Genomic DNA, 26,804 nt, shown 5'->3' on the forward strand with positions numbered 1-26,804 from the left:
GAGCTCAAATTGTTCGTGAATACTTTTTCGTGTGGAATTGTCTGGCAGTATTCGTACACTTCTTCCTCACTTCGTACGAAAAGCTACAAGGGCTCTCCACGTCAACATTACACAATGTTGCGTACAGTTCTTCGTTACTTTGCGCATCAAGCTACAAGGGCTCTAGGCATCAAAATTGCAGAATGCTGCTGCCCATCATCGCCTCTGTTCTGCTCCACAGGAACGTGCTCGGAATCCTACCCTTCCAACAACTACGCAAGGCAGCGGCAGCCGAAGTATGGGATGTTGTCCTTGTGAAATAGAGCTCACAGTTGGGAACGATAAAGATGAAAATGGGAAGTCCATAGAATGGAGAGTGACCTTTAAGCAGATTAAAGATCAGCCCGGCAGTTGCAGCATATGCTCAACTATACCCAGCGGCGGCACGTGTATGAGGTCAGCCACACCGAAGCAGACGCAGCTTATGGATAACACGAGTGAAGCATGCGCATGGGCTGATCACGGGCTCCTTCACTGGGCGGACTGGCGCAGCTGATGCGGACGCGTCTGCCCACAGCACTGCCTTTCTTAAGAGCGAGAGCGGACCGTCGGCGGAAGACATCGTCCTGGCAACACATACTAATGTAGTTAAACACACTAGAGTTCCCCACTTTACTTTCCGCTGTTGTTCAAGAAATTGGCCACACTGGGGTGGCTTTATGGCACTGGTCTGACGAGGGAAGTCTGCACTTTGACCTTGATGATGGTATTCTGCAATCTTACCTATCGATGAAGTGAGCGATGATGAAAAAAAAAAAAAAGACAATGATGCTGCAGTCTTTCCTTCACGGTAAGCGTCATCATTAAAGTTTATACGCAAGGGTTACCAACGCGGATCGTATACTACACGAGAGTCGTTTTCGTTGCTTCGCGCGGATCAGAGTCGCATGGTACCTGGTCAGAGGGCGCACATTCTTCTCCGGGCCTCCCGTCGATGAGGGTGTCGAGGTAGAGAGTCTCAAAACAGTGTGATTTACAACAACACAGACTCGGATTGCAACTCTAATTTTAGCGCAGGCGCCAGCGCGAGATTGAGCTAGGCCACTTACGGATAGCGCTTCCGGCGTGGGACTGACGTATAAGTAAGCTCCGCGGGGCACAAGCTACAGCTCGTGTCCGCCTAGCCCTTTTTTTTACTTTGACACGCCTCCAATATGTCTATCCAGGTCGACGAAGTGGAAAACAAGCGCAAGATGGCGCGCGGCGAGCTCTACCACGCCTTCAGCCCCGAGCTCACTGCCGACAGGGCCCGCTGCCAGCACGCCTGCAAGCGCTACGCCAGTGCCGGCGAGGTGCCACGCCGACGCCTGGTCGAGTTGTGGAGGGAGTAAGTTTCATCGGCTTCGTATGTCGGCCACTCGCGAACGCATACACCTCACCCAATAGCCAACAACCCCGCCGTTGACGCCTCGCCCGCAGCATCGCCGGGGACACGACGCCGCTGCCGCCGCCCGCGCCCACGCCCGAGGCCGACGACGCGCTGTTCGAGGACGAGCCGTGGGTGGCGGGCCCGATCCACATCGACTACGGCTACAACGTCAAGCTGGGCCAGAACGTCTTCATCAACTTCAACTGCACCATCCTCGACACGTGCCTGGTGACGATCGGCTCGCGCACGCTGTTCGGCCCCAACGTCTCGCTCTACTCTGGCACGCACCCGCTCGACCCGCTCGTGCGCAACGGCACAAAGGGCCCCGAGCTCGGCGGCGAGATCCACATCGGCGAGGACTGCTGGCTCGGCGGCAACGTGACGGTCCTGCCCGGCGTGACGATTGGCCGCGGCTCGACCGTCGGCGCCGGCAGCGTCGTGACCAAGGACGTGCCGCCCTTCCATGTCGTGGCCGGCAATCCCGCGCGCATCCTCAAGAAGATTGAGACTGAGATGGATCCTGAGCAGGCTGCCGCGAAGAAGGCTGCGGCGGAAACTGGCCCCGGCGGGATGATGACTGCAGAGGATGTCCTTCACGGGATGCAGGCGCATGGTGCCGAGGTGGAGATGAGGGAGCAGGCGGAACAGGAGGAAGCGAGCCACTCAGTTGACGAAGAGAAGTTTTGGCGCGCTTTCGCTTCTAGTGAAAAGGGCGCTGCTGAGGCGGGAGCATATAAGCAGTGAAAGGAGATCAGGAGGTCAAAGAGGCCTACAGCTCAACAAAGATGCCAATCGTGGGAATGGATCGACTGGAAAGCCATCTGTCGAAAGAGAGTCAACGCAGATATACAGAACTTGTGGTAGGCACAGCAGACAAAGAGATGGGGGCGCATAGACATATACTCAAGAGCACTGATCCTCTACGCAAGTTCTATTTGGAGGTCTGCAACAGACGCATTCAAATTTAACAGCCTCAACGCTTGCTTACAATAACTGTACATTTATTAGGGGACATGGCATCCACATCCATGGCAGCTGACGTCACCTTTCACCCTGGGCTTACTGCAAGAGGAAGTGTTGGTTGCGTCTCCACATCAGAGGGCATCCCCGCAGCCGTGCGGAACATCGGGTCAGTTGATCGACAATCGACCATTTAAATCCGACGGGATGTCAGCCATGCGGCTCAATGGACCGTTCAGCCTGCGGCTCTGGCTGATCGCGCGGGGTGGTACGTACTTCTAAGTCCGATCATGGACTGCATCGGAGGAAGTGGATGCGGTGGCACGAGGAGAAGTCGATACCGACCCCACATGCAGGATGACGAACCTCGCCAACGGCAGTTGTTCCGGTGGCTTTTTGCACAATTGCCGGGGGCCGTGGAGCTCCCCATAGCGCTTTCATGCTGTTGCGTCTATACTGCTCATCAGGAGTATTCGAGCAAGTCGAGATTGTCGGTGAGGTGCAGGCGCTGAAACGATGCATGAATTCCCGTATCCGGCTAGTCCGGGTCAGCAATGCAGCGCTGTGTACGTACATCCCTGCGACTCCTGTGCCGGATCTCCATGAAATAAGTGAGCACGATAACAAGTATCGATTTCTGGCCCAAGCCATGATAACTGGTCGGTCCCAGAACTAGCTACCGTTTCTTAGGCACGCGTCGCTGACGGCACTCCAGCCACTGACCGGCATTCTCATGACCTCTGGCAGGATTTAGAGTTGCACTAGTTCACCGGCGCCGTGCACCACCCTTCTCTGCCGGAGCAACGAGGCTAAATCCGACAAATCCGTCCGCCATAAATCTGGGGTAAAGAGCACGGCCTGGGGTAAAGGAGTTGTCGAGTGGCTGACGCTCGCTGTATGGCCAGGGCCCCCCGGTCAAGCCCGACAAATCCGGCAAAGGAATGGGCCCCAGGGATGACTTGCATCGTGCGATTGCGCTTGTTCCCCACATGATACCGTTCGGGTCATCGTGGATATATGTATGTCGTCCTTGCATACGCTCCGTGGCAAGGGATACTCGTCGTCCCTTTTCCGAACTCCGAGAGCGCTTAAATGAGAGGAAGGATCCAACGTCTTCTGGGATAAGCTCACCATTCTTGACTACTCGAGGCGCTACCTTGACCCCCCGTCGCTGCCATGAAGGTTGTTAACCTCGAACGGACTTCCGGGTCCGGCATACAAGCCGCTCTTTCCTACCTCCGTTCCCATCCCAGCTACGTCTTCTACGCCTTCTGCGTATTTGTAGTTGTTCGCTTTTTCTACAACCGTTATGCTTTACCTCTCCGCCACTACCCCGGGCCCTTCCTCGCGTCCGGCACCCGGCTGTGGAAGCTATGCGTGACGCTACAAATGCACCAAGAAACCGCCTACATCGACCTGCACAAGAAATACGGTATATATACACATACAAAATGAACAACACCCCCTTCCTCCCTATCCCTCTCCTCAAACCCTTCGATCACCACAAAAAAAAACAAAGAAAAAACACTGACAAGCAACAAAACAAGGCCCCATCGTCCGCACCTCCCCCCGCTCCCTCTCCTTCGCCCGCCCCGCCGCCGCCCGCCAGATCCTGTCGGCCGGCAAAGGCTTCCACAAGACGCCCTTCTACGCCGTCTTTCCGCCGCCGGGCAACCCGGACATCTTCACCGAGACGCGCGAGGCCGCGCACGCGCTCAAGCGGCGCGCCGCGGGCCCGTCGTACGCCATGGCTGCGATGCAGGGGCTGGCGGACCGGGTGGAGGCCGTGATCGGGATTCTGGGACGGAGGCTGGACGGTTTCTGTAGTGCTGGTGTCGGGGAGAAGGGGGTAAATGGGCAGGTGGTGGATCTGGGGGCGTGGCTGCACTTCTTCGCCTTCGACGTGCTGGGCGAAGTCGCGTTCGGGCGGCCGTGGGGCTTCCTGGCCGAGGGGAGGGACGTCGAGGGCTGCATCGCGGCCATCGACGAGAGCCAGCGCTACAACGGCGCCGTCGGCCAGCTGCCGCCGCTGGATTGGGCGCTGAGAAGGAACCCCGTCTGGCGCGCGTGGCAGGCCGTCGTGCCGGGGGCGCAGCCGCTGGTGACGCGGATCGCGAGGGAGGAGCTGGGGAAGAGGAGGATAGGGGGTACCGGGGAGGGGAAGACGGCGGCGGAGGGGAGGGATTTGCTGGCGCAGTTGCTGAGGGCGCATGAGAAGGACCCCGTGAGGTTTACCGAGCAGGACGTCTTCGCCGTCACGCATGGCGCAATGTGAGTGGTTTACTCTGTCCTCCTTCTTATTCTGCTTCTTCACCACTCCACCTCATTACCACCCCAGAAATACATGCAACGCACTAACGCAACCCCTCCCTCCAGCTTCGCCGGCTCCGACTCCACCGCCTCAACCATGCAATCCTTCCTGCACCACGTCCTCCGCGACGCCCGCATCCACGCCCGCCTCGTCGCCGAAATCGACGCGGCCCCGCTCTCGCCCGTCGTCGCCTTCAACGAGGCCCAGCAGCACCTGCCCTACTTCCAGGCCTGCCTCAAGGAAGCGATGCGGCTGCGCCCCGCCGTCGGCCTCGCCATGGCGCGTTTCGTTCCCGCCGGCGGCGCCGAGATCGACGGCGCGAGGCTGCCCGCCGGGACCGAGCTGGACGTGCATGCGTGGGCGGTGCATCGCGACGAGGCCATGTTTGGGGAGGATGCGGGCGTGTTCAGGCCCGAGAGGTGGCTGGAGGATGGGGAGAGGGCGAGGGTGATGGATAGGCATATGTTTCAGGTGAGTTGTTGGAACTGATTTGGTTGTTTAACCGGCGGGTGCTGACGTGTTTCGTGATTTAGTTTGGCGGCGGCTCGCACGTGTGTATCGGGAAGAATTTGGCGCTGTTGGAGATGAACAAGGTGTTACCGATGCTGTTGAGGGATTATGAGATGGAGTTGGTGCATCCGGAGCGGGATTTGGAGTTCCATACTTATTTCTTCGTGGTTCAGAGTGGTTTGGATGTCAGGATTTCGAAGAGGGTTTGAGGTCGGGATGGAAGGTATGCGGGCGTCACTGCGTCTCGATTGGGATGATGGTTTGACCATTTACAAATCAGGGTAATCAAATGTTGCATTTTACTTCCATGTGCTTCTACGATACCATCGGCTTGCGTCGGGAATCTATCTTGCAGGATCTTTCGTAGCTGATAGCTACCTCGACGCCAGCCTGGGCTATCTCGACCATGTCGACGCCGGCGGCCAGGCTCCCCGTGGTGGCGACGACGAGCAACCGCTCATGGACCCGTACTCCTGCTTTTCCGGCTACCTTCTGCGAGCCTGTAACTCCATCTCCAATCTCGGTGCAAGACTGGAGCGACGCGAGATCCAGAACAACAGGGACATCTCCCGCCATAGGCACCGTCTTGACACTATTTGGACGATCATTTAGCTGGAGTAGTGTGCTGTTTCACTAACACGTATTTTCAGTTGTGCATATGGCCAAAAATCTGTAGGGTGTTAAACACGTCGTGGAAGTGAAAAATTCATCTGTGGAAACTAATGCAAAGCATATCTACTCTCTTTGGGGAGACCTGCTCGATGGAACATTGGTCTCAAAGACTTGCGAGTACAGCACCAGCAACTTGACGAATGGTACGCATGTCTCGTTTGAAAACACGGCTTGGACATCTTTAACCAAATTTGATTTCGGGAATTTCTATTGCTTCCCTAGTATAGACGGTCTTTGTTGATCTTTCCGTGCTTACAGCTGACAGGATTCTCCAAACCCCAGGAGGGTACGGGTTCTATGATAGCATCTTGATACACGCCGAAGAAGGGTATAGAGAGCCAAGTCTTTCTCTCCATACTGTAGGTGCGGTAGACAGTGGACTGAGAGGTGTTTGCTGTCTACGTGCTCAACGTGTCGCTAATGTTGACGACAAAGTGGTCTGCAGCAAGCAGAAACACAATTTGGGCGAGACGTCGTGTCTATCGAACGAGCGGGAGAACTTGAAACACTTAGAACGATATCGGCCGAGAGAAAGGCTCCTGTTCTCGAGAGTACGTCTAATGTAGATGATGAACGCAAAAAAGGCATTTCCGACTCTGTCGATCTTTTCCAAAGATAGGTTGGCATTGGCCACGTTGGTATTCCAGCTGGTCGGCAGCTCCGCTTGTAATGCCAGCTGTTGCGGCGCAAATTCGACTAATGCAGCTGCGACGTCTTGTTTCACTTTTTTCTCTGCAGTCATCCGTGGTGGTATTCCCAGCAAGAGCCAATGAATGTTCAGATTCCCACAATCTTGGAAAACTTTGTCCGTTAGCATGCGGCGCAGTAGTGGGGCGCGTATTCGATCGCTGTGGTCACATGGAACTAGCCCGCCGATTTGATGAGCTGAAGGCTGCGGACATTAATCTTCGTTGATCAATTTATTTATGCTTACCAAGCGCTTGCGCTTGAAACCCCTGTCAATCCGGGTATCTATGAGCGTTTGCCAGCGGGTTGATTGACCGCTTGTCAATCCGCTTGCGCTTGCTGCGAACCCTGGGACAGGCACTGCAGGGTGCGGGGGTATATCTATCGTTTACCCCACCGCGTGTTCACTGTCAGAGTCACCACTCTCCTACTGTCCAGAGAAGCCTCTACATACCGCCAACATGTGTTACCAGTGTTGGGGCGACCTCGCACCTCAAGATCACTTCTTCCCCGCCTCCGCATGCTTCTTCTGGTGCGTCCGTTACGACACACCAAGCGACAGCGAAGCAGCTTCGTGCCATCAGTGCTTCGGCGACCTCACCCCCTCGGCCCAGCCCTTCCATGCAAGCCTATGTGCTTTCGGTTGCATACTTCCAGCCTCCAACGCCCCCCGCTGTCACCAGTGTAAAGGCGGCGGTGCCTTGGAGTACCGGTCATTTCCCGCACCTCGATGTCTGTTTGGCTGCGCCCGCCCAGCTGCGCCCGCTTCCCACGCAGCCGATTGCCTTCAATGTCACGGACAGTTGCTAGCCGCAAATTACCCTTTCCCGGCTACCGAGTGCCTCCTAGGCTGCAAAGGGAGTGAACCGCCTCACGATCGGAGTTACAGCTTCCAGACAATAACGGGGCTACTTTTAACGCTCTCGTGCATCATACTTGCGGGCTTCTTTGCCTTCAGGAAACAGCACTGTCCCAGAATCCGGCCGCGGTCGCAGCACCCCGCTCCTCCCCCCTCTACACTTCCAAATCAGGACGATTCATCCGAGACCGAGGGTGATGGGGAAGTTCTCACACCACCTGGCTCGCCATAATGGCATACAAATGATGGTTTTTCCTTATAACTAACGGGCACTGTGCCAATCATCGGGGAGAAATGACGGAGGTAGGCTGAGAGTGGGTCGCCGGCGGTACTGTGGCTACGCAACTTCGTAGTAGTCTCGGGTATGGCTCACCTCAATGGTGCTTTGCGGATTTGTCGGAGAAAGTTTCCTCAAGATATAGCGCAAGGACAAACAAGAACTGGAGCATCCTACGGGCGAGGCCCATGATGGACGGGTATCTGGTCTATGTCAAGCTTCGTTTACTGTTCGTGGGTCAGGTACTAGGAGAAACTCAGTCCAGCCTTCTGGAAAGCGCTGGTGAGATTCTGGTCGATTCTGTGCTTTTGGCGGGGTGTCTACGGTGAAGTTGAGAATAATCGGAACAACTACTTCCTTGTCACTTCTGTGCGCGACCCTTTCCCTTTTCGGCTAGTGAGTATGGGGCCGTGAGAGTCGAGATGGCGATGCAGCTTGACGAAACCATTGCATTCATCTTCTAATGCGTGTCGGCACCGTCAAGGCAATGGTTGCGCATCGCCGGAAAGGCACCGGGCTGGAGGAGTGGGCGGCGCGGAAGGGGTATGTGACTGAGGATGCGGATATTGTCGTCTGGCATCATCCGAGCTGGATTGCTGGCAGCGATGTGACAAAGGAAGTCCGCATTAGAGTTCACAACGGGCGCGAGCCGACGTAGTAATAAGAGTGATTATAATAGCAAGAAAGACGTTGGGTTTTACGGCCGAGCGAGTGGGCGCTAAGACCACTAGGCTCACCGCCCGGGCGGGAGATCGGGTCTGGGGTGCCGCCCAGGCCCGTTTGCGGCGTCGTCATCGGCTCGTGTGGCTTTGTCCACTCGCCCTTCTGACCTCCAGCGCGAGACGCGCCCATTGTCCTTGACTCTCTGTCTTCGCTTCGTTTCACTCCCACACACTCCGCGACTCCTTTCTTTCCCCCCGACCCGCTCGCTCGCTATGCATCTTCCTCCGCCCTAGAACACCTGCGACTCGTGTTTGCGACCCAACCTCAGCCCCAGACAATTTAAGAAAAAATTAAACCGCACCCTCGACCCGCGCCGCTTCGACCCAACCTCCCGCAACCATGTCTGCCCCTCCAGACGGCGCCGCAAACGGCTCTGCCGCCGCCGCAGCAGCAGCAGCGACGAAGAGCCCCACCACAACCGGCCCCAACGAAGCGGGCCCCAGCCCAACCATATCCTGGCCCGTCAACCGCCCGACGAGTCGCGGCAAGTGGACGCCAGAGGTCGACCACGAGATCCGGCTGCGCGAGCAAAAAGACGTGCGCACCGCCACGCCAGCCACGCCGGGCGGCACTACCACCACACCACAACAGCAGCAGCAACAACAGAAGAAAGAACCCATTATCCTCGCGAAGGAGCTGCTCCCGGGCCAGCCGCGCTCGCAGTCCGGCATCGGCTTCCGCGCCTTCGCGCTGGGCCAAGTGCTGGGTCTCAGTGCGGCGCTGACGCTGTACCTGGCCGTCGCGCGCGGCAGCGCGGCGTGGCGCGCGCCCTTGTTCGCTGCGACGCTCGCCGTCTTCCACTTCCTCGAGTTCTGGACGACGGCGCGGTACAACACGCCGGCGGCGCAGACGCGCAGCTTCCTGTTCACCAACGGCAAGGAGTACCAGATCGCGCACTCGACGGCGATGCTGGAGCACGTCGTCACGCACCTGTTGTTTCCGGGCTGGCACGAGAGGGTGAACTTGGGCGGTCTGACGACGGCGGTGGGCGTCGGGTTGATCGTGCTGGGGCAGGCGGTGCGTAGCGCGGCCATGGCCAAGGCGGGCACGAATTTCAACCATCTGGTGCAGAGCAGCAAGAAGAGCGATCATGTGCTGGTCAAGGACGGCGTGTATGCGCTGCTGCGCCATCCGAGCTACTTTGGCTTCTTCTGGTGGGGCTTGGGCACGCAGCTTATGCTGGGGAACGTCGTGTGCTTGGTGGCGTATGCGGCGGTGCTGTGGGGCTTCTTCAGTCGAAGGATCAAGCGTGAGTGCAACCGTTCGAATTCGGAAAGCGAGACGGCTGCTGACTATGAGTGGAACAGATGAGGAGATCTTCTTGATCAATTTTTTCGGAGACGAGTATCGCCAGTACCGCGCCGCCACTCCCGTCAAGATCCCTTTCATTCCGTAGGCTTTTCTTTAACGGCTAGCGAATGCTTTTGACATCGTATCACGCACCGGCTGAGGCGTTCGTTCACTCTGGTGCAGCAGCGTCTGCGTGTGTCATTATTTTCCTTACTAGATGAAAGATGGCTTATTTCGTTTAGAACCGTCCTGGCGTGATCCATAGAGGCAGGAAGGCTTGCTTACTTTGTTCATGCCTGCTCACTTTTCCCAACAGTCGTTCTCTCCTCATTGTTACATCTATTGCGTAATGTCTTTCCCGCAACCAGTCGGCTGCAGGCAGTGGCTTCTGCAACCTCTTCCATGGTTCGAATTCTCGCTGCAATGCAAGGAAAAGGGGATTATTCCAGAAGGATTCCACGACACGGAAACGCTTATGCGCACTGCAGACCGCCACGCAACTCGCATGCAGGAACCCGTACTTACCTCTGGTTGCCGAACGTCTTTTCTTTCCTTTTCTCACACGTCTCGGAGGTCGTCCGCTTGCCTGCATCATACTCGGCAACTAGGCTCTTGACGGCAAAAAGAAGCGCGACAGGGTGCTGCTGGAGGCGAGGCTGAGATGCAAAGCGGGGACTTTCGGAGGAGGCAATGAGATCGGAAACCGAAGGGGAGCTTACTCCGTGGATGATGAGTGTTTGTAGCACAAGGCTGACACCTGCGCAAGCTTCGACCGCGAGGGCGACATGGAGCGTGGGCGCCATGTGGCGTTTTGTTGCGCCCAGGCGGTACACAGCTCATGTCAGACAATCGGGTCCTGGGCGAGGTTCTCGAAGGTCTCCGCGTGTGGGATGTGACGGTAATGCGCTGAGTGTCCAGCACCCTGATGTCAGCTGTTGATGTTGAAGTGGAAGCAAGACCTCTCTTGTCGACGACCCCTATGTGATTAATCAGTGCTGATGCAGCGCTGGCAGCATGATTCCAAAGTAGTCTGAACGACAGGCTTGCGATACGCACAGCTCGAAAGGTGGTTTGAGGACGCTATGGTCGACTAACGGCGCCCGCTCACAACCTTACCTGTACGACGTGGATCCAGCACAGAAAAAAAGGAAATTTGGGATCGAACAGGAACAGAGGTTTGAACCACTCATGGCGGCGTGGCCACTCCTGTGAGCGGTTGCTTTTTGCGCCGGATCTTCGCGGGCAGCCACGCCCACGTGAACAGAGCTTTCATCAATCGCGATCGCATATCTAATGACGATCATCCTCATGCATCCGCAAAAAAGCAACGACAGCACGCGGCGCACACGGGGACTTGATGCAGCAGCCTCACTGCGGGCTCGCCTGCCCGCGCCTCATCAGTGCACGCTTCGTTGCAGGGTGAGCTTGGCGGCCCATGTCCGGCGGGCTGGCATCTGCCATGCACAGGGCTGACGGGTTGTTGGACGTCTTGTTAATATAACTCACGGCAGACAGCGCCGCCCCCCGGCTGTTGTTTTCCCTTCCAGTAATCCTGGGCCCGGGTGCCGCTTTCCTCGGGAGCATCAGCCGGCGGCGGTCCTGCCTTATTCCGCTACGGATTCGCGCCCGCACCTGGCAAATGAGGACAAGGTATATATCGACCGGGATCGCGGAACCCTCACGTGCATCATCGCCGGGCTGGGAAGGGCAAATGCCGTCTGCCGCCTGTCGTTGCGCTGCTCTCGACTCTCCCTCTCCCTCCTCCTTCGCCGCCGGCGTGCATGACGCGCATTGTCTTCTCCAGCACAGCTCCTCGGCGCTTTCCTCAGCAGCTCGTATGGCGGAATGAGAGGGTTGCTTTCCAGCTCCTGCCGGCGCGCGCTTGTCGTCCCTCTGTGCCACGCAGGCTAGGCCGTTCGCGGCAACTGCGGCCGTTGCGCCCGCCTTCGCTTCCATGCACGAGATGTAAAATATAATGCACGGGGCAATGAGGGTCTGCCTGTCTCCACAAACGGGATCACAACCCCAAGGGCAATCATAACTCAGTCTCTCCACTCTCGCGGATCCCCGGCGCTGGGCTCATTTCCTACGAACTGGCGGGATGCCGTGGACGGAGTTGCCGGCCCCCAGGTTTCAGAGCACACCCTCTCGCACGCAACGCAAACACGCAACGCCGCCCCGCCCCGGCCAAGCGCCCGCAGCCGCCACGGCCGATGCCAGCTCCCGGCCCAGCCAACGGCGCCGCCCTGTTGCGGCGCGGGGGCCCGAGCTCCCGCTGATGGACGTGTATGTGTGTCTCGCGGCCGTCTGATGGTGTGCGGTTGCTGAGCTCTGGCCCTAAGGCTCCACCACACTCCCGCCCTCACGCGCATCGCCGCCGCCCGGTGCTGCCAGACATGCAGCCTGCCTGTAGCCAGGCCAATGTCCCCGCTGCGCCATTTACCGCTGGTTCGTTTCGGCTCGAGGCTCCCTCGTCAACACGCATACTGCCTACTTCCCGGCAGCTAGGGTTTCGAGCCTGGCCAGAACAGAGAGATGGCACTTCCTGGTTGGTGTGAATTGTGCTGTGCTTATATGCGCCCCAGCTCGGTCCCGGTCCCTTCGCCACCTGCGTGCCGCTGTCACTTCAGCCTGGGGTGATGGGGACGGTGGCCGATCAGATATATATCGCCCCTCACATATCGTTGCCTCGCCTGATTCCCGCTGGAGATCGCTTCCACTTTCTTTCGCCGCTCACTCCCTTTGAGACTGCTTGATTTGACGTCTTCTTATCTTCTGTTGGCTCTTGTCGTCACGATACCGTCCCCTTACTGGTATTTTCTCCATCCCGCTGCTGCCGACCACCACGACGCGCCCATCGCGAGACACGGCATCGCGATGACTTCAGGAACCACCCTATACCAACAACAGAGTCCAACAGATTGATCCGAATACCAGTTATCTTCGACGACGAGAACTACTACACAACCCTACATCAGCGGAAACAAGAGCTGTGGAAAAAACATCGAGGACAAGACACACATCCACCACCACTTCAATGTCCCCGACCACAAAGTCCCGGCATCGACCTGCAACCCACCCCACCGCCACCATGGACGGCACGCAATACCCCTTCGACACCCTCACGGCAACCGCCACCGCCCTCTCCAACCTCCTCCGCACCAACGTCCTCACCTCGGTCGAGCTCGTCGACGTCTACCTTGCCCAAATCGAGCGGCACAACCGCAAAGGCCGCCAGCTGCGCGCCATCATCGCCGTCGCCCCGCGCTACCACCTTTTCGCCATCGCGCGACGACTCGACGACGAGCGGCGGGCGGGGCACGTCCGAGGGCCGCTGCACGGCATCCCCTGCGTCGTCCAGGACAACATCGCCACGGACGCGCTCGTCGCGCACCAACTCGACACGACGGCGGGGTCGTACGCCTTCGTCGGGGCGCGCCCGAAGCGGGCCGCGACGGTGGTCGAGCGGCTGACGGCGGCGGGGCTGATCGTGCTGGCCAAGGCGAACCTGTCGGAGCTGGCGGGGCTGAAGAGCGCCGACATGTCGCCCGGGTGGAGCGCGGTGGGCGGGCAGACGCAGTCGCCGTTCGTGGCGCGCCGGCTGGAGAAGGGGGTGCTCATCTGGGACCACACGGCGCCGGGCGGGTCGGGGGCGGGGTCGGCCGTGAGCGTCGCGGCCGGCTTCGCGCCGCTGGCGGTGGCGACGGACACTGTGGGCAGCCTGATGGCGCCGGCGAACCGCGCGGGCCTGTACGCGCTGAAGCCGACGGTCGGCGAGGTGCCGGCGGACGGCGTGCTGGCGTGCAGCGCGAGTTTTGACGCCGTCGGCGCCGCGGCCAAGAGCGCGGCGGACCTGACGTTTTTGGTGGATGCGGCCATGCGCCCGCTGGGCAGGGAGCTGGGCGAGGGCACGCCGTTGAGGTATCGCCTCTTCCAGGTCCGCAGCCGCTGGAACGGGCTGAGGGTGGGCTTCGTGGATCCGGCGATTTGGAGGGTGGGCAAGGATTTCTCGCGGTTGAATGCGGATGCGGAGAAGTATATGGTATGCATATTCTTTTCTCCCTGGGGTTTCCCCCTGGTTGATGTGTGGGTGTGTTGGGGAGGCAGAGAGAGAGAGAGAGAGAAATTGGGATGGATTGAGGCAGGTTCATTACTGACGTCTGGGGCTTGAATAGATGAGCATGTATGAGATGGCGATATCGAGGATACGCGATCATGGCGCGGTGGTGTCGTATCCTGTACAAGCTCCTTCGCCTCAGGTCTTCAGGAATAGCGGGCCGATGAGCAGCTTCGAGATAGTAGCCTGTAAGTTGTCTTCCCGCCTCTTTTACGCATCTTTCCTGCCGGTTTGAAACAGTATAATGAAAAAAAAGAGTGGGGGATTATGAAAACAACACACATACATACACTCTCTTTCTGGTATCTCACCAACGGCAAGAACCAACTAATCAACCCACCCCGACAACAGACAAAGAGTTCAAGTCCATCCTTGCCAACTGGTTCGCCAACCTCGATGACTCGCGCGTCCGCTCGCTCGCGGGGCTAATCGAGTTCAACGCGGCGCACCCGGACATCGAGCTGCCCGCGGCCCACTGCCCCGACCAAGCCGACTTGCTCGCCGTCCTCAGCGAAACCACGCCCGCCGCGACCGTCGCCGACCACCTCGCACAGCTCCGGCGCCTCGGGGGGCCCGAGGGTATCGACCTCGTCCTCGACCACTACGGCATCGACGTCCTCGTCGCGCCGGGCGACAGCGCGCTATGCGAGCTCGCGGCGGCCGCGGGCTACCCGCTCGCGACGGCGCCGCTGGGAGCGCTGCGGTCCAACGGGCGCCCGTTCGGCGTCGCGGTGACGGCGCGTGCGCACGAGGAGGGGCGGTTGCTGCACTTCCTCACGGCGTGGGAGAGCGTTTTCCACCCCACCACCTCTTCCACTTCCTCGTCCTCGTCATCCCCCTCGTCCTCACACTCGGGCCACTCGCACCATTCCGCCGCAACAACATGCTCCCTCTCGCCATCGTCATCACCACCATCATCCTCCTCCCGCCCTGTCCCCCTCCCCCTCGACTCGGTCCCCTTCCCCAAACCCGATGAGCTCCTGCCGCCCGACGGCCCCGTCATCAAGGTCATCCTCAAGGAGTGGGACACGCGCGACTTCCGCCAGAGCAGCGACGCGCTGACGGGCTGGCTCAACGCCCGCTGGCGCAAGAGCGGGTACAGCCTCGGCATGGAGACGGTCTACGAGATCCTCAAGGCCAACGGGCGCAAGGCGTATCGCGGCCTCGGCGACGAGGCGGGCGGGGCGTTTAGGAGGAGGGGGAGGGCGGGGGAGGGCGAGGGGGAGGGGGAGGGGGTGGAGAGGAGGGGACAGCAGCATGAGAGGTGGGGGAGCGCGAGTGGTGGGAGTGTGGGCGATATGGGGGATTGGGGGAGATTGGGCGATTGGGATGAGAGGAGGGAGGATGGCGGCGAGGTTAAGCCGTTGTTCGGTGGGCCTGGATGATGGGATGGGATTGGAGGGGCCGCGGGCAGGCGGGCGGGCGTGTTCTCTCCGTTTCGGTTCTTCTCTTCTTTTTCCTCCTCCTACCGCTGTTTCTTGGTGTGGGTCGAGTGCTTTGATGGCGTTTCGGTGGTGGTGGTGTGCATTCGGCAGAGTGTTGGGGTTGGTTCCACACACGGTCGGGGTGGGCGTGGGGGGTAAGCGGGAAGTGTTTATACCATTGGCGTTTACTGGAGTGTTGGCAATTGGGCTAGGGACTCTCTCATCACTCAAGTTTTTTCCCCCCCTTTTGGGGGCAGAACATGCTTTGTTTTTTGAAGGTCGTTATATAGCATATTATGATATCCCGGATTTGCTCTTCGAAGTTTTTTGGTTCATTCTCGAAAGCAGGAGTGATGTCTACTGCCCACCCCAAGAGAACACTTCACTTTTCGAGTAGCAGTCAGTCAGTCCCTGTTCTCCGCAAGAAGAAGTTTGATACGCGAAGATGATGGGTGCCTCTTTCTTTCCTTTTTTTTTCAAACCGAGTTTTGAACGCCGTTGTTGAATTCCACGTCATCTCTTCCTTTCTGCCCTTTCTCTGTTTTTTTCCCCCACAACAAGTTGATCGAGCACCACTTCTACGGGCCTTTAACAGCTGAGAGAGAGGGAAAGAGGAAAAAGAAAAAAGAGAGAAACACTCCAAAACCTTGCAGACAAGGCGCGCCCGGGAAAAGAAGAAAAAAGGAAAGAAACGTTTTTCAGCGGGAGATCAGGGGGCAAAAAGCAGAAAGCGCCGAAGCGGGGAGGATCGTTGACACGGTTGTGAGATGGGATCGCTTACTTACTTAACATCAGACACGGGGCTGTTTCAGCCCTCCGGGTCCTATCTTCGGTGGCCCATCTAGTCAGCTACTCTACTCGCTGAATGAGCCAGTTATCTGTCGATGTTCATGCTCCATGCGTGTTACCCGTAAGCTGCATCAGCTTCAGCGTATCCGGCGTGGTCGCGTAACATTGAGCACGCGCTACGAGCTGCGGGATGGTCCACTGTTTTGCGGTGGAGGAAGAGGTGTCACTTTTCTCGACTCTGGATGAATGAGGATTGCGTCGTTTTTCAACGTGTCTTCTGCAACTACATTTGAATTGTGTACCGTGAAATCTTCAACGATTGGTCTCATCGTGAAGAAAGGCTGAGTATCATTACCGTTGGGTAATGAACCGCTTCATCACAGGGAAAGATTGCAAAAGGCCGTCACTATCAAAGCCCAAGATGCAAATTGCCCTCATCTGAACATTACCGTATGACCAATCAAATTCCAAGCACCAAGGGACGGATACAGTTGGTAGTTTCCGAAAGCCGGTCTTTCACACGCCAGCCCGGGACTGAGGCTCATGGTGTCTTCCGGATACGGCCCGCCTTCGCCCTGAATAAGAAGACCAGCGCTGCAGGCAGACATCGGATCAGCTGCGTCTGTCCGCCCAGCGGACCAGCCAACGGCCAGCCCGCATGCTTGAATCATGTTATCCACAGACCGCATCAGCTGCGTCATAGCCGAACCTGATCCTCGTGCACGCGATCCGACTTGATGGACGAACAGCACGAGCTCTAAGTCCCGCGCTAGTTCATAAGCGCCTTCAAACTCTCTTTCGGGCTCTATGAATCGCCCATCGCCATTTCTGTTTCTTGCAAACAGAATACAATATTCAGCGACAGGGCCACTTGCTTGTTGGAAGCCTATGCCATTGAACGCATATTTGCCGGGGATAGAAGATGTGATGTTGGGAAAGCAGCATATTGCAGTGTTGATGAAAAAGGCCATGTTGTAGTGAAATGGATGGGTGACTTCTTTCTGCAACACTGCACGGATTGATGAATGGTCCAGCTCAAAAGCAGAGATTTTCTCAAGCCAACGCCGTCTCATGCTACGTAGACGCTAATTCTAACGGAATGGCGCTCGATTAATCAGAGAAGCGCCGAGGAAAGGGACGGGAGTGATTATGATGGAACGTAGTATCCCCAAATGTTGATGAAAGCGGACATGGTGGAATAGATATCGTAGACTAATGTCGGCACCGTGCTGCAGCGCTGCGATTGATCCGTAGAGTTCATGCTTGAAAGTTTCGCTTTCAGTCAAGCAGTGTCTCTAAACGCCGTCTTTCACTATCTGATTGACCCCGCGATCAAGCGCTCGGAGGCGCAAAGACATGAATGCAATAAGCTCATCGTGAGGCATGTTGTACGCCACGTCAACAATTTGATCTATGACCATAGATCAGGAATAGTTCTAGAAAAAAGCGGAGCAAGGCGATTGTCAGCAAAAATCCACCGGAGCCGGCGGCAGATTCGCTCTTGACGCTGGCCGACGCTACTTGAGAAGCAGCTCGAGCATATCGACGACGAATTTTCGCGGCAGCATCGCCTCTCCATCCCTGCCGCCTAGCAATTTCACGCTCTGTTGCCGCTCTAAAATCGTTAGGATGGCGCGGTAATTCCTCTCGTCTCTCCCAAGCGACAGCTGTTCGTCCATGAATTCCCAGCTCGCCACGTGCTCCGCCGCGAGGCTGACGATTTCTGCCGACGATTCCGGCAGTTCCGAATACATCAAGAACAACTTTTCAGAGAAAGAGGTCTTGGGGTAGAGACGATGAGTCGTGTTAAGTTTGAAGTGTCTCGGTAGGAGCATGCGCTCCAGAACATAATGCACGTCGTTCGGACATTGTTTCAGGAGCAGGCATACCACATCGAAAACGTACGCCTTCTTCTGGTTGTCGTAATCTTCCTTCCCTAAAGCCTGTTTGATGGAATCCATGTTGCCCTTGGCGCGGCATGGATCAGCGCTGTGGTTGAAAAGTAGCCGCAGAATCTCGATGCGAGTCGGATGGCCTCTTTGGAAGTCGTACCATGTGACGGAGTCGAGAAAGTAGTCTAGCGTCGTCCGGTCCCTTTTGTCGACGGCATTGGGGTCCGCGCCGAGCTCCAGGAGGATCTCTACGGCAGCGCGCGTGTCGTCCTCAATACGGGGAGAGCGGTTACAGGGGCATCCGGAGCAGAGGGTGCGCAGGAGACCCTCTGAGGCGTTTCGGACCGAACTGAAGTCTGTTGATCGTGCAAGGAAGGAGGCCATGCCTGGCTCCACGCTGTGGAAGGCAAGGGCATGGCCGATAGCCACCGAGACTCTGTGGCTACCGTCCGGGAGTTCGTTCACCGGTGTCTGCAGGCTGAGACCAGCTTTGACGAAATCACGGAGGAGGGCAAATTCGTCATCTGTAGTTCCCCGCCTGTATGCGTGGTAGTCAAGCCATGGCTGTACAATCAAGTATTCCAAGCCTTGGAAGTGCGCTCCAGCACCGAGGAGAGTACGGGCATATCGGTTTGCGAGCAGATAATCGTCGCCGCTGGCATACTTGACTCTGCGCTTCAACACAAGCTCCAGGGCGGTTGCTCCCTCGTGTGGTCCTTCGGCTGCAGGGGCATCGAGGAGCGCACTCTGTGGAATGGCCAGCTGATCCATGATCCCAGGCTCCTTTGCGAACAGCGCAGCGACTTGGAGCGCATGGAGTCCGTCTGAGTTGAGAAGAGCCATCGAAGCTCCATTTTCCAAAAGTAATCTGACGATGGAGCAATCGCCTCGTCTGATTGCGGTGATGAGCGGCGTGTCGCACGTCCGAAGGTCCTTGAAGTCGACATTCGCGCCTTCCCGCAACAGAAGCGCGACAATTTCTGGCGTTGCATCCGAGGCTGCCAGGGACAGTAAAGACTTTCCAAGGACATCTTCGAATGCTGGCTTCCCGTGGTAGATAGGGGTGAAGTCGATGTGCCAGTTGCTGATGACGAAGCGATATGGACTTTGAAGGAACGAAACCAGACGGTCGATCTGGGATTCCAGTATGCAATTTACGAGGCTCAATACGACTCCTTCTGGGATGTGATGTGACCCTATGCCATCCACAGGGCTGTTGGTGTGTACTCTGAACCTCATAAGCATTAATCTAAAACTCCACAAGACTTTTTACTCACCTTTCCGGAGACGAATCAGGACTTAGTACGGTAGGGCTCCTATGAAGAGCTTTGGATGGTGGAGCGGAGTGGCGCCGTTCCTTTTTGAAGTCCCATTCGCGTAGTTTAATGCGATATGCGCGTACGCTATGGTGGTATTAGCAAAGAAGTCCTTCATAGCTCGAATGGTAGATACTTACGAGGCGGTGAACCCATGCGTATCCCGCAAAACTCGCAATACCTCGGTCAAAGACTTTCCCTGTACAACATACAGCTCTCTTATCTTATCCTTCACTTGCAACCAGTCTTTCGTCATTCTTTTGGCGAGGTGCGTCTGGGATAGTGCAATGTGAGGTAGGTGGATTGCGATGCAGGAATAACGGGCTGGGACGCAGCGGTTCAAGTAGGCTGAAGGCAGAAGCAGCCGTGGCTAGGTGGTGGGTTCCCATTGGTTTCTGCACAGTGCAAAATGCACAGTGCAATTACGCTAGCCTGGATTGGGTAGGATGTGCTGCGGGATCCGGTGGGGGCGCTGCGGTGTGCGACTGATCTAACGAGGCGCAGCCCTTTTGCACAGTGCAATCCAGCTCCCGCTCGGCCCAGGGCGTGTCAGCTGCGCCCCGGGAGCAGAAAACTCCCTGATTACACTGTGCAAATGCACTAATGCTCCTGCTCCCCTTGTTGGTCGTTGTCAAGCACCAATGAACGCTGAAGGTTGCTGGTTTCAGGACGCAAGACGTCCGGAGTCGTGGGTCGCATGGCGCCAGCGGCTCCCGCAGTGTATGCGCGGGAGTCGTACTTGCAGCCTTGGGTGCATGCGGGATTCTGCACAGTGCAACTCATGAGAATATAACATCTCCCGTCTCGACCTCGGTGGTCTGCGAACAGCTTGTCCGCTGCACTCAAAGAATCAGTGTCCGTGGCAATCGCGAAAGCTTGCATTGTCTTGTTTCCTTCCTCCCCACGCATCATCCCAAAGACCATGTCGACGACGCAGGAAGCTTCTACCACACACACCATATTTAGGTGAGCAAGCGTCCGCTGATACTGTAAGATACCATCTAACTTCTCTATAGTAGCTGTGAGCGCTGCGCCGACTCGGACCCAACATCTACGGGGAGTGAGGACGACAAGAAGCGCGCTATCACCCAGATCGTCCATCAAAACGAAAGCTGTTTCCAGTTGACAGCTGAGAACTTAGCCGCACCCCAACAGGCTGGCGACTCAACAAGAATTCGGCGACTGGCTCGGGCTGCTCAAGAGCTGGGATTTGAACTCCCGAGCAAGAGCCTACGTTTTGAAGCATCTCCCGGCATGAGACCGACGGAACGCTGGATCAGCGATGGGTGCTATTCTGAGACGGTTATGGCGAGCTACGGCGCCGAGACAAGGCGAAAGTGAAGGGGAACACCAAGTGGCCTTTAATCTAAGTTAGCTATCAAGCCAATGCGCGTAATGAGTAACGACGGTATGCCTCTAGCTCCACTTCCACGCTTCTCTCCCACGCCTAGGGCTCGTGCCCAGAGAAGCTTCAAGGGACTATTGGCGGGTAAATTCGGCGAAAGTACATCGATGAACCTTACGATGAATTATTCACAGCATTCTCTTTCTGATGACTTTCGAGATATGCTGCAACCCTTTCAAGCGCTCTTCGCCCGTCTCGCCGAGGTACAGAGACGCGACCGGCCAAGCATGGATACCGCCCTCTTCTTCCTCAACATCAACGGGTACTCCCCCTTTCTTTAGTACGCGGACCAGTTCTCGTATCTCTGGGCCGAGAACTTCTTCAGATCCGTAGAGGAAGCACCAGCCTGCGGAAGGTGTTGCTCTTGCCCATTGCTTAAGGTCTGTACAGTTACCCGGAGAAACCATCGGGTCGTCAATGGAAATTTTGTTGCCGACGTACTGTTCTCCATAGAGGTGGAGGCTGTCAGAGTTGAGGTAGTCGCTGGCCGTATTCCGGTTGTTGGAAGAGACGAGTGTGACCCAGGGTGAAATCATGGTAGCCAGCGCTGGAAGCCTGCCGTGGTGGCGTGGATTGTTTGCAATATACAGCAGGAGACTGAGGATGAGCGTCCCACCCGCGGAATCACCGCCAACGCAGATGCGAGCGGGGTCTTCGGTAATCGAGAGGACGTGCTCGTACGCCGCAAAGGCCTGCTGGACTTGGGTTGGGTAGACGGCATCGGGCACAAGGGTGTACTCCAGCGCGAGGAGGGCTGGATTCTTGTAGCCTGCTTCTTTTAGGAGCGAAACCCATGCGAGCAGGAACTCCATGTAGAAATAGCTGGAGCCCATTGAGAAGCCACCGCCATGGCAGTAGAGCACGACGATGTCCGGCTTGGCCTCTTCATCGAAGGTAAGCCAAACACCGTGGAAGTCATCTTTCTTTACGTCTCTCCAGGTGATGGGCGAGTGAAGGTAGCCATGGCGCAGCATTCGCCATCTCAAAAATGGCAATGCCACAGGTTTCGAAAAGAAGACACGGCCAATGTATGCGGGCATACAGGCAAAGGCGTAGCGCACGCATCTAATGACGAAGTCTTGGAATGGAGTGGCTCGCTGAACGAACGGGGATCGATCTGCCCATGGGGTGAAGAATCTTTCCTGTACGAACTGGTAGGGTATTAAAATTACTACGAGTTGTCAGCGTCTGCGTGTTGCGATAGAGGCAGTGAAGATACCTATATGGGGCAGCGCGTGAAGAACCCACGTCACCAGCTCGAAAAAATCGACGTTGAGAAGCAATTGGGGAGCAAGGAAGATTAGAAAGACGACGCAGTCTATGTATGAGATTTGAGTGAGAATCATGTTGTCTGAGCACTGAATACAAACAGGCGTGAAAGCGAAGAAGGGAGCGAGCGAGTGGGCTGACGTCTATGACGCCGACAGACTGGGCACCTAGGCCGAAAGAAGGAATCCGCTTGGATGCAGGTAGCCACGCCGCGCACACGACGCGTCTCGGCGGGAGATGCAGAGAGCAGAGGGAAAGAGGGCGGGCGACTTGACGCGTGGCGCTCGTCCGAGGCAGCGCGAGCGCAGATGACGTGAGGCGTCCGGGGTCGGCGCCCGCTGGATTAGATAAGCGGCGGGCGGCGTCACGTGCTCCTGAAATTTCCGCCGCCTCATTTGCTGCTTAGCCGGCCGCCTGCCAGCACCGTCACCACCCGACCACTTCAAGCAACTTGCTGCTTTCACGCGCCACGGGCTGGTCGCGCGCACGCAGCTGCTCCGTCTCTACGGCTCCTTATTTCTTCTCTCACCCCTCCTTCCGTTCCACCGCCGACCCCGCGCTTCAACTCCAATGCGCTGAAGCTCGCTCCACCCTCCAGCTGTCCAGCAACACCTCCGCTCCCGCAAATTGCGCGTCTACCCTACGCAAAGTTCTGCCGCGGAACCGAACTCGCAAGCTGGAAGCTATGGATCTAGCAAGGTGCGGCCCCGCCTCCAACCCCGCGATGCTGGAGCTAGAGCTGACCCGCCACCTGCACAGCTCTCTCACCCAGGAAGAAATTCCTATCAAGCTGCGATGCGCCATCTGCAACAAGCTGGTCGTCAACGCTTTCGGCCTGCCGTGCTGCGACCAATCGATATGTGGAAACTGTAAACAATTCTGCCGTTAGCATGGTCGTGAGTCAAGTGCTGACCCGCCTAGGCCAATCTGCGCTGCCTGATTCCTGTCCGGTGTGCTCCCACAGCCCACTCTCCGCCGACGACTGCAAGCCGAAAAAGAACCTGCGCCTCACCGTCAAAGCATACCTGAAGTCGGAGGAAAAGAAACGCGACAAGGAACGCTCCGTCAGCATTGCGGCCAAGCCCGACACTCCCGTAACTCCAGGCGGGACAGCCCCGGCCGTCGTCCAATCCATAGAGCAGCCTCTCGACGCGCCCGACAATACTTTCTCAAATGCCCCGCCGGGCGCTCAAGAATTGAAAGACCAGGAACCCGGTGACGGCGCCCAGGCAAGCGAGGCGCCTCAGCTCGATACTGTAGCTTCAACTGTGGACCAGGCACAAAATGAGGTGAGATGGGTGGATCTGTTTTTCGGAGCGACGCTGATAAATCTTAGGGCGCAAATGGATCCGAACTCCCCCAGGACCAAGAACCGCATGATCAGGATGCCACCGCAGAACCCGGGACCGGAGAAGACGCGAATTCCGTAAAGAAGGAGGATGGTCAAGATGGTCAAGAAGGAGCTCAGGAAGTTCAAGAAGCGCAAGGCGAAGGCGAAAAGCAAGCCGGAAACTGGACCGCTGGAGCAAATGGAACCCCAGGCCCCATGTTTGGAAACGGCTTTGGTTTTGATTCCAGCCAAACCGGATTCAACAGCATGAACTGGACTGGCCCCGGCGGCTTTAACCCTCTGATGATGAACGGGATGTCCAATGGCAACTGGAACAGCTTTGGCATGATGGGTAAGCTACTCCGATCCATGGTTTTTTATGGCGGTGGTGTTGACTTGGAAAACAGGCATGTCCGGCATGGGCATGGACCCAATGACAATATCCCAAGGAATGTTCGGAGGCTTTGGAGGTCAGGGCATGGGCATGAACGGAATGAACATGGGCATGGGCTACGGCGGAGGATACGGTGGCGGATGGAATGGGCAGCAGATGAGTGGCAATGACTTTGGTGGCGCAAATGCTGGCTATTATCCCGGTGGTGGATATAATCAACAATCGCACCAGCAAGGGCATTTCCCGCAGCATCAGATGAATCATCATCACAACCAGCAGTTCGCAAAGAATAATTTCCAGAACCAGAATCGCATCCAGGGGCCCGGCGCCTATCAGCAGCAGAAGCCGCTTGGTCAAGACCAGGAAAATGCGGACGCTGGTCCTGGCCAAGCTGAAGGTAGTGCTGCTGAAGGTCAGGTGTTAGGCGACGATCAAGGCGAGACCGAGCATAAGGATCCCGCGAAGCATGCTTCGGAGGCGGATGCCGAGGATAGCACCTTCGGAAACAAAGTCCCCCCGGACCTCCAAACTCGCCGGTCGTCACAAGCAGGTTCTGGCGATGCGCACGAAGCGGACGACGAAGATAGACCTACCGACCAGGTCGGTGCCACAGACGAAACGCCAAACAACGAAGCGACATCCGGAGACGTTCCCGAGGACGGCCCAAGTGCGGAGAGCAAGGATGAAGGTGACACTAACCATGCTGTAGGACCTGATGCCCAAGAAGGCGAGGCAGGCCAAGATCACGAAGCTGGTGAGGGGCCACTGGAAGATGCGCAACAGCAGGGTCTCCAGCAGCAAGATCATGGTTTTCCAAACCAGAACTTCCCACACCAACCCATGGGTGGATTTGGTAATGCGGACCCAACTGCAATGGGTATGGGGATGGGCATGGGCATGGGCATGGGCATGGATCCTTCGTTCATGGGAATGCCCATGCCTGGCATGCCCGATCCTTCCATGGGCTTTGGGCCCATGAACCAGCACTTTGACTACTCAGGCCGTGGAAGAGGTGGGTTCAGGGGTGGTTACGGACGTGGCTATCAGAACTTCCGCGGAGGGTTCGGGCGTGGGATGAATGGACCTGGATTTGGACCAGGCGGTGGTGGCTTTGGAGGAAATGTCACAGTCCTAGCGGGCGGAGAACCAAAGGGCGTAGGCGTCGAGGGTGCTCCCACAGGACCCAAGGCCATGCGCGAAGGTCTACCGAACACCGGCGCCAGTGGCAGATTGGGTAGAGCAGCATTCGCTGGCGGTGTAGGCAGAGGTTTGCCGCACCAAGGATCGGCCCCTCCATCCGAGCACCAGCCAAGGTGAGTACCCTCCAAACTGTAAGGGATCAAGTTCGAGCTTCTGACGTTGAGTAGCAAAACACCCGAGAATGGACCCAGCCGTGCCCATTCACCTTCGCGGCAGAGGTCAAAGTCGAGGTCGAAATCCCGATCTCGTTCACCGTCTCGCCGTCATCGTCACCGTCATCGGTATCACTCTGCGGATCCTGCGTCGGAGACGGAGTCGCGTGAGCGTCGCGAGGAACGGCGTCGTCACCGCTCGTCGCGCAAGCACGAAGATGAGGATGAGGCTTCGTACGAGGACTCTAGGGCCCGCGGTTACAGCAAAGAGCGCCCCAGAGAATCATCTGTCGACTCATCGAGACACCGCAGCAGGCGGGAGCGTGATAAGGACCGGCATCGGTCGTCCCGCTCTCACCGTGACCGCAGTCGCGAACACCGCCGACACCGGCACAGGTCTAGGACGCCGACCGGTGATGACCGTGATGATGCGGTCAGCATCGCGAATGGCACGGATGCTGGTAGCGAAGCCGGTAGTCGCAGAAAACGCGACAAGTACCGCGAGCGCGAGAAAGAGCGCGACCGCGACCACGATCGCAAAGACAGAGAGAAGACTCGCGACCGTGACCGCGAGCGCGACAGGGACCGGGATAGGGATAGGGAGAAGAAGCGCTCCTCTCGCCGGGACTCCCCGTCCTACGACTACTCCGACGATGACAGGCATCACCGGTCGTCACGCCGCCGTCGCGAGAAGGAAAAAGAAAGAGATCGTGCGGATAGAGCGGCACGTAGGGAAGAAGAGCAGGCAGAGGCCGAAGAGAGCGAGTTTAAGATCCAGGGCCGCTCCAAATCAAAGCTGCCGAACGAGTCGGCCGACTCGTCGTCCATGCCCCCTCCACCGAAAGGTATGTCCAGCTCTCGAGCATCGCCTCCGCCCTCGCAGGCGCCGAAGGGCCCCTCTTCCTCATCGTCCCGGACCCGCGATCACGACCACCGCGACCGCGAGAGGGAGAGGGACAAAGACCGGAGAAGCTCTTCTCGCCGCAACAGCGCATCGCAATCGTCACCCACGACAGACACGGCTCCTTCGTCCAGCACCGACCCGCACACGCTTGAGCGTGAGGCACGCAACCGTGAGCGCATGCTCAAGGAAGCGCAGCGCAGGGCCTCTCTCCAGAACCCGTCGTCCACTGGCAGCAGTAGCGAGAAGAGGAAGCGCGGGTACGAGGGATACGAGGATGAGAAATCGTTCGCCCCACCCACAGGCCCCAGCGCGGAGCGTGAACGCCACGGCAGCAGCAGCGGCAGCAAGAGACGTAGAGGCAGCGAGGCCGAGGCCAGCGGCAGCAAGGAAGAACGTAGCAGCAGCAGCAGGAAGAGACGGGTGAGCTACAAGTACGAAGACGAGGAAAACGATGAGGCAAGAGCCAGGCGGGTGGAGAGCGAAAGGGAGGCACAGCGATGGAGGTAGGAATAAAACCTTGGTTCATGCATTTGGGAACGTGTGGACACGGGATAGAAGCGTTGAAGAAGGAAAAAAAGGCCCTCTGGACGAGGTGCTCTAATCATTTATCTGTACATTAGCATCCTCCCTCCCCCGTCGTAGCAGACGTGACGTCGAACAGGGCGGCAAAAACCGTTGGTTTGGAGTTCTGCCGTGTGCAGGGCTAAGCTATCAATGGTAGAAGAAAGAAAAGAAGAAAGAGCATCCATCCCCATTCTTTTTCTCGTTTTGCCTCGAGGGTTAGGAGTGCAATAAGGAGGCGGAGATGAAATTGATAATAAGGTAAGCTTGGCAGTCATCAGTCGGTCTCCTATTCCCGCCCCAGCACCGCCGAAGTGTTTCCGCGCGACGCTTGGCCATGGACACTTGGGCTGC

General features: G+C 57.4%; 8 protein-coding genes across 8 annotated transcripts; 6 read left to right on the top strand and 2 right to left on the bottom strand.

The window, feature by feature from the left end:
* Positions 1-1,193: 1,193 nt before the first annotated feature.
* Positions 1,194-2,152, top strand: SLS55_002092 (uncharacterized protein; the record flags this gene model as incomplete). Its single annotated transcript, XM_066773578.1, has 2 exons — positions 1,194-1,366; positions 1,459-2,152. 2 exons carry the CDS (start codon positions 1,194-1,196, stop codon positions 2,150-2,152), a joined length of 867 nt encoding a protein of 288 aa, XP_066636145.1.
* Positions 2,153-3,544: 1,392 nt separating this feature from the next.
* On the top strand, positions 3,545-4,643 carry SLS55_002093 (uncharacterized protein; the record flags this gene model as incomplete). The annotated part of the gene is made up of 2 exons (XM_066773579.1): positions 3,545-3,550; positions 3,978-4,643. 2 exons carry the CDS (start codon positions 3,545-3,547, stop codon positions 4,641-4,643), a joined length of 672 nt encoding a protein of 223 aa, XP_066636146.1.
* A 762-nt stretch (positions 4,644-5,405) lies between these two features.
* On the top strand, positions 5,406-5,801 carry SLS55_002094 (uncharacterized protein; the record flags this gene model as incomplete). The annotated part of the gene is made up of 2 exons (XM_066773580.1): positions 5,406-5,412; positions 5,545-5,801. 2 exons carry the CDS (start codon positions 5,406-5,408, stop codon positions 5,799-5,801), a joined length of 264 nt encoding a protein of 87 aa, XP_066636147.1.
* A 2,945-nt stretch (positions 5,802-8,746) lies between these two features.
* Positions 8,747-9,803, top strand: STE14 (farnesyl cysteine-carboxyl methyltransferase; the record flags this gene model as incomplete). The annotated part of the gene is made up of 2 exons (XM_066773581.1): positions 8,747-9,656; positions 9,715-9,803. 2 exons carry the CDS (start codon positions 8,747-8,749, stop codon positions 9,801-9,803), a joined length of 999 nt encoding a protein of 332 aa, XP_066636148.1.
* A 3,976-nt stretch (positions 9,804-13,779) lies between these two features.
* SLS55_002096 (uncharacterized protein) lies at positions 13,780-15,199 on the top strand (the record flags this gene model as incomplete). The annotated part of the gene is made up of 3 exons (XM_066773582.1): positions 13,780-13,783; positions 13,873-13,880; positions 14,174-15,199. The coding sequence occupies 3 exons, from the start codon at positions 13,780-13,782 to the stop codon at positions 15,197-15,199; spliced, it is 1,038 nt and encodes a 345-aa protein (XP_066636149.1).
* A 2,345-nt stretch (positions 15,200-17,544) lies between these two features.
* Positions 17,545-19,391, bottom strand: SLS55_002097 (uncharacterized protein; the record flags this gene model as incomplete). Its single annotated transcript, XM_066773583.1, has 2 exons — positions 17,545-19,097; positions 19,388-19,391. 2 exons carry the CDS (start codon positions 19,389-19,391, stop codon positions 17,545-17,547), a joined length of 1,557 nt encoding a protein of 518 aa, XP_066636150.1.
* A 1,377-nt stretch (positions 19,392-20,768) lies between these two features.
* SLS55_002098 (uncharacterized protein) lies at positions 20,769-21,680 on the bottom strand (the record flags this gene model as incomplete). The annotated part of the gene is made up of 1 exon (XM_066773584.1): positions 20,769-21,680. The coding sequence occupies one exon, from the start codon at positions 21,678-21,680 to the stop codon at positions 20,769-20,771; it is 912 nt and encodes a 303-aa protein (XP_066636151.1).
* Positions 21,681-22,799: 1,119 nt separating this feature from the next.
* SLS55_002099 (uncharacterized protein) lies at positions 22,800-26,396 on the top strand (the record flags this gene model as incomplete). The annotated part of the gene is made up of 4 exons (XM_066773585.1): positions 22,800-23,198; positions 23,246-23,591; positions 23,647-24,890; positions 25,143-26,396. The coding sequence occupies 4 exons, from the start codon at positions 22,800-22,802 to the stop codon at positions 26,394-26,396; spliced, it is 3,243 nt and encodes a 1,080-aa protein (XP_066636152.1).
* Between the last annotated feature and the right edge of the window lie 408 nt (positions 26,397-26,804).

Source organism: Diplodia seriata (assembly GCF_021436955.1).
Source record: "Diplodia seriata strain FDS-637 chromosome Unknown scaffold_2, whole genome shotgun sequence".
NCBI lineage: Eukaryota > Fungi > Ascomycota > Dothideomycetes > Botryosphaeriales > Botryosphaeriaceae > Diplodia > Diplodia seriata.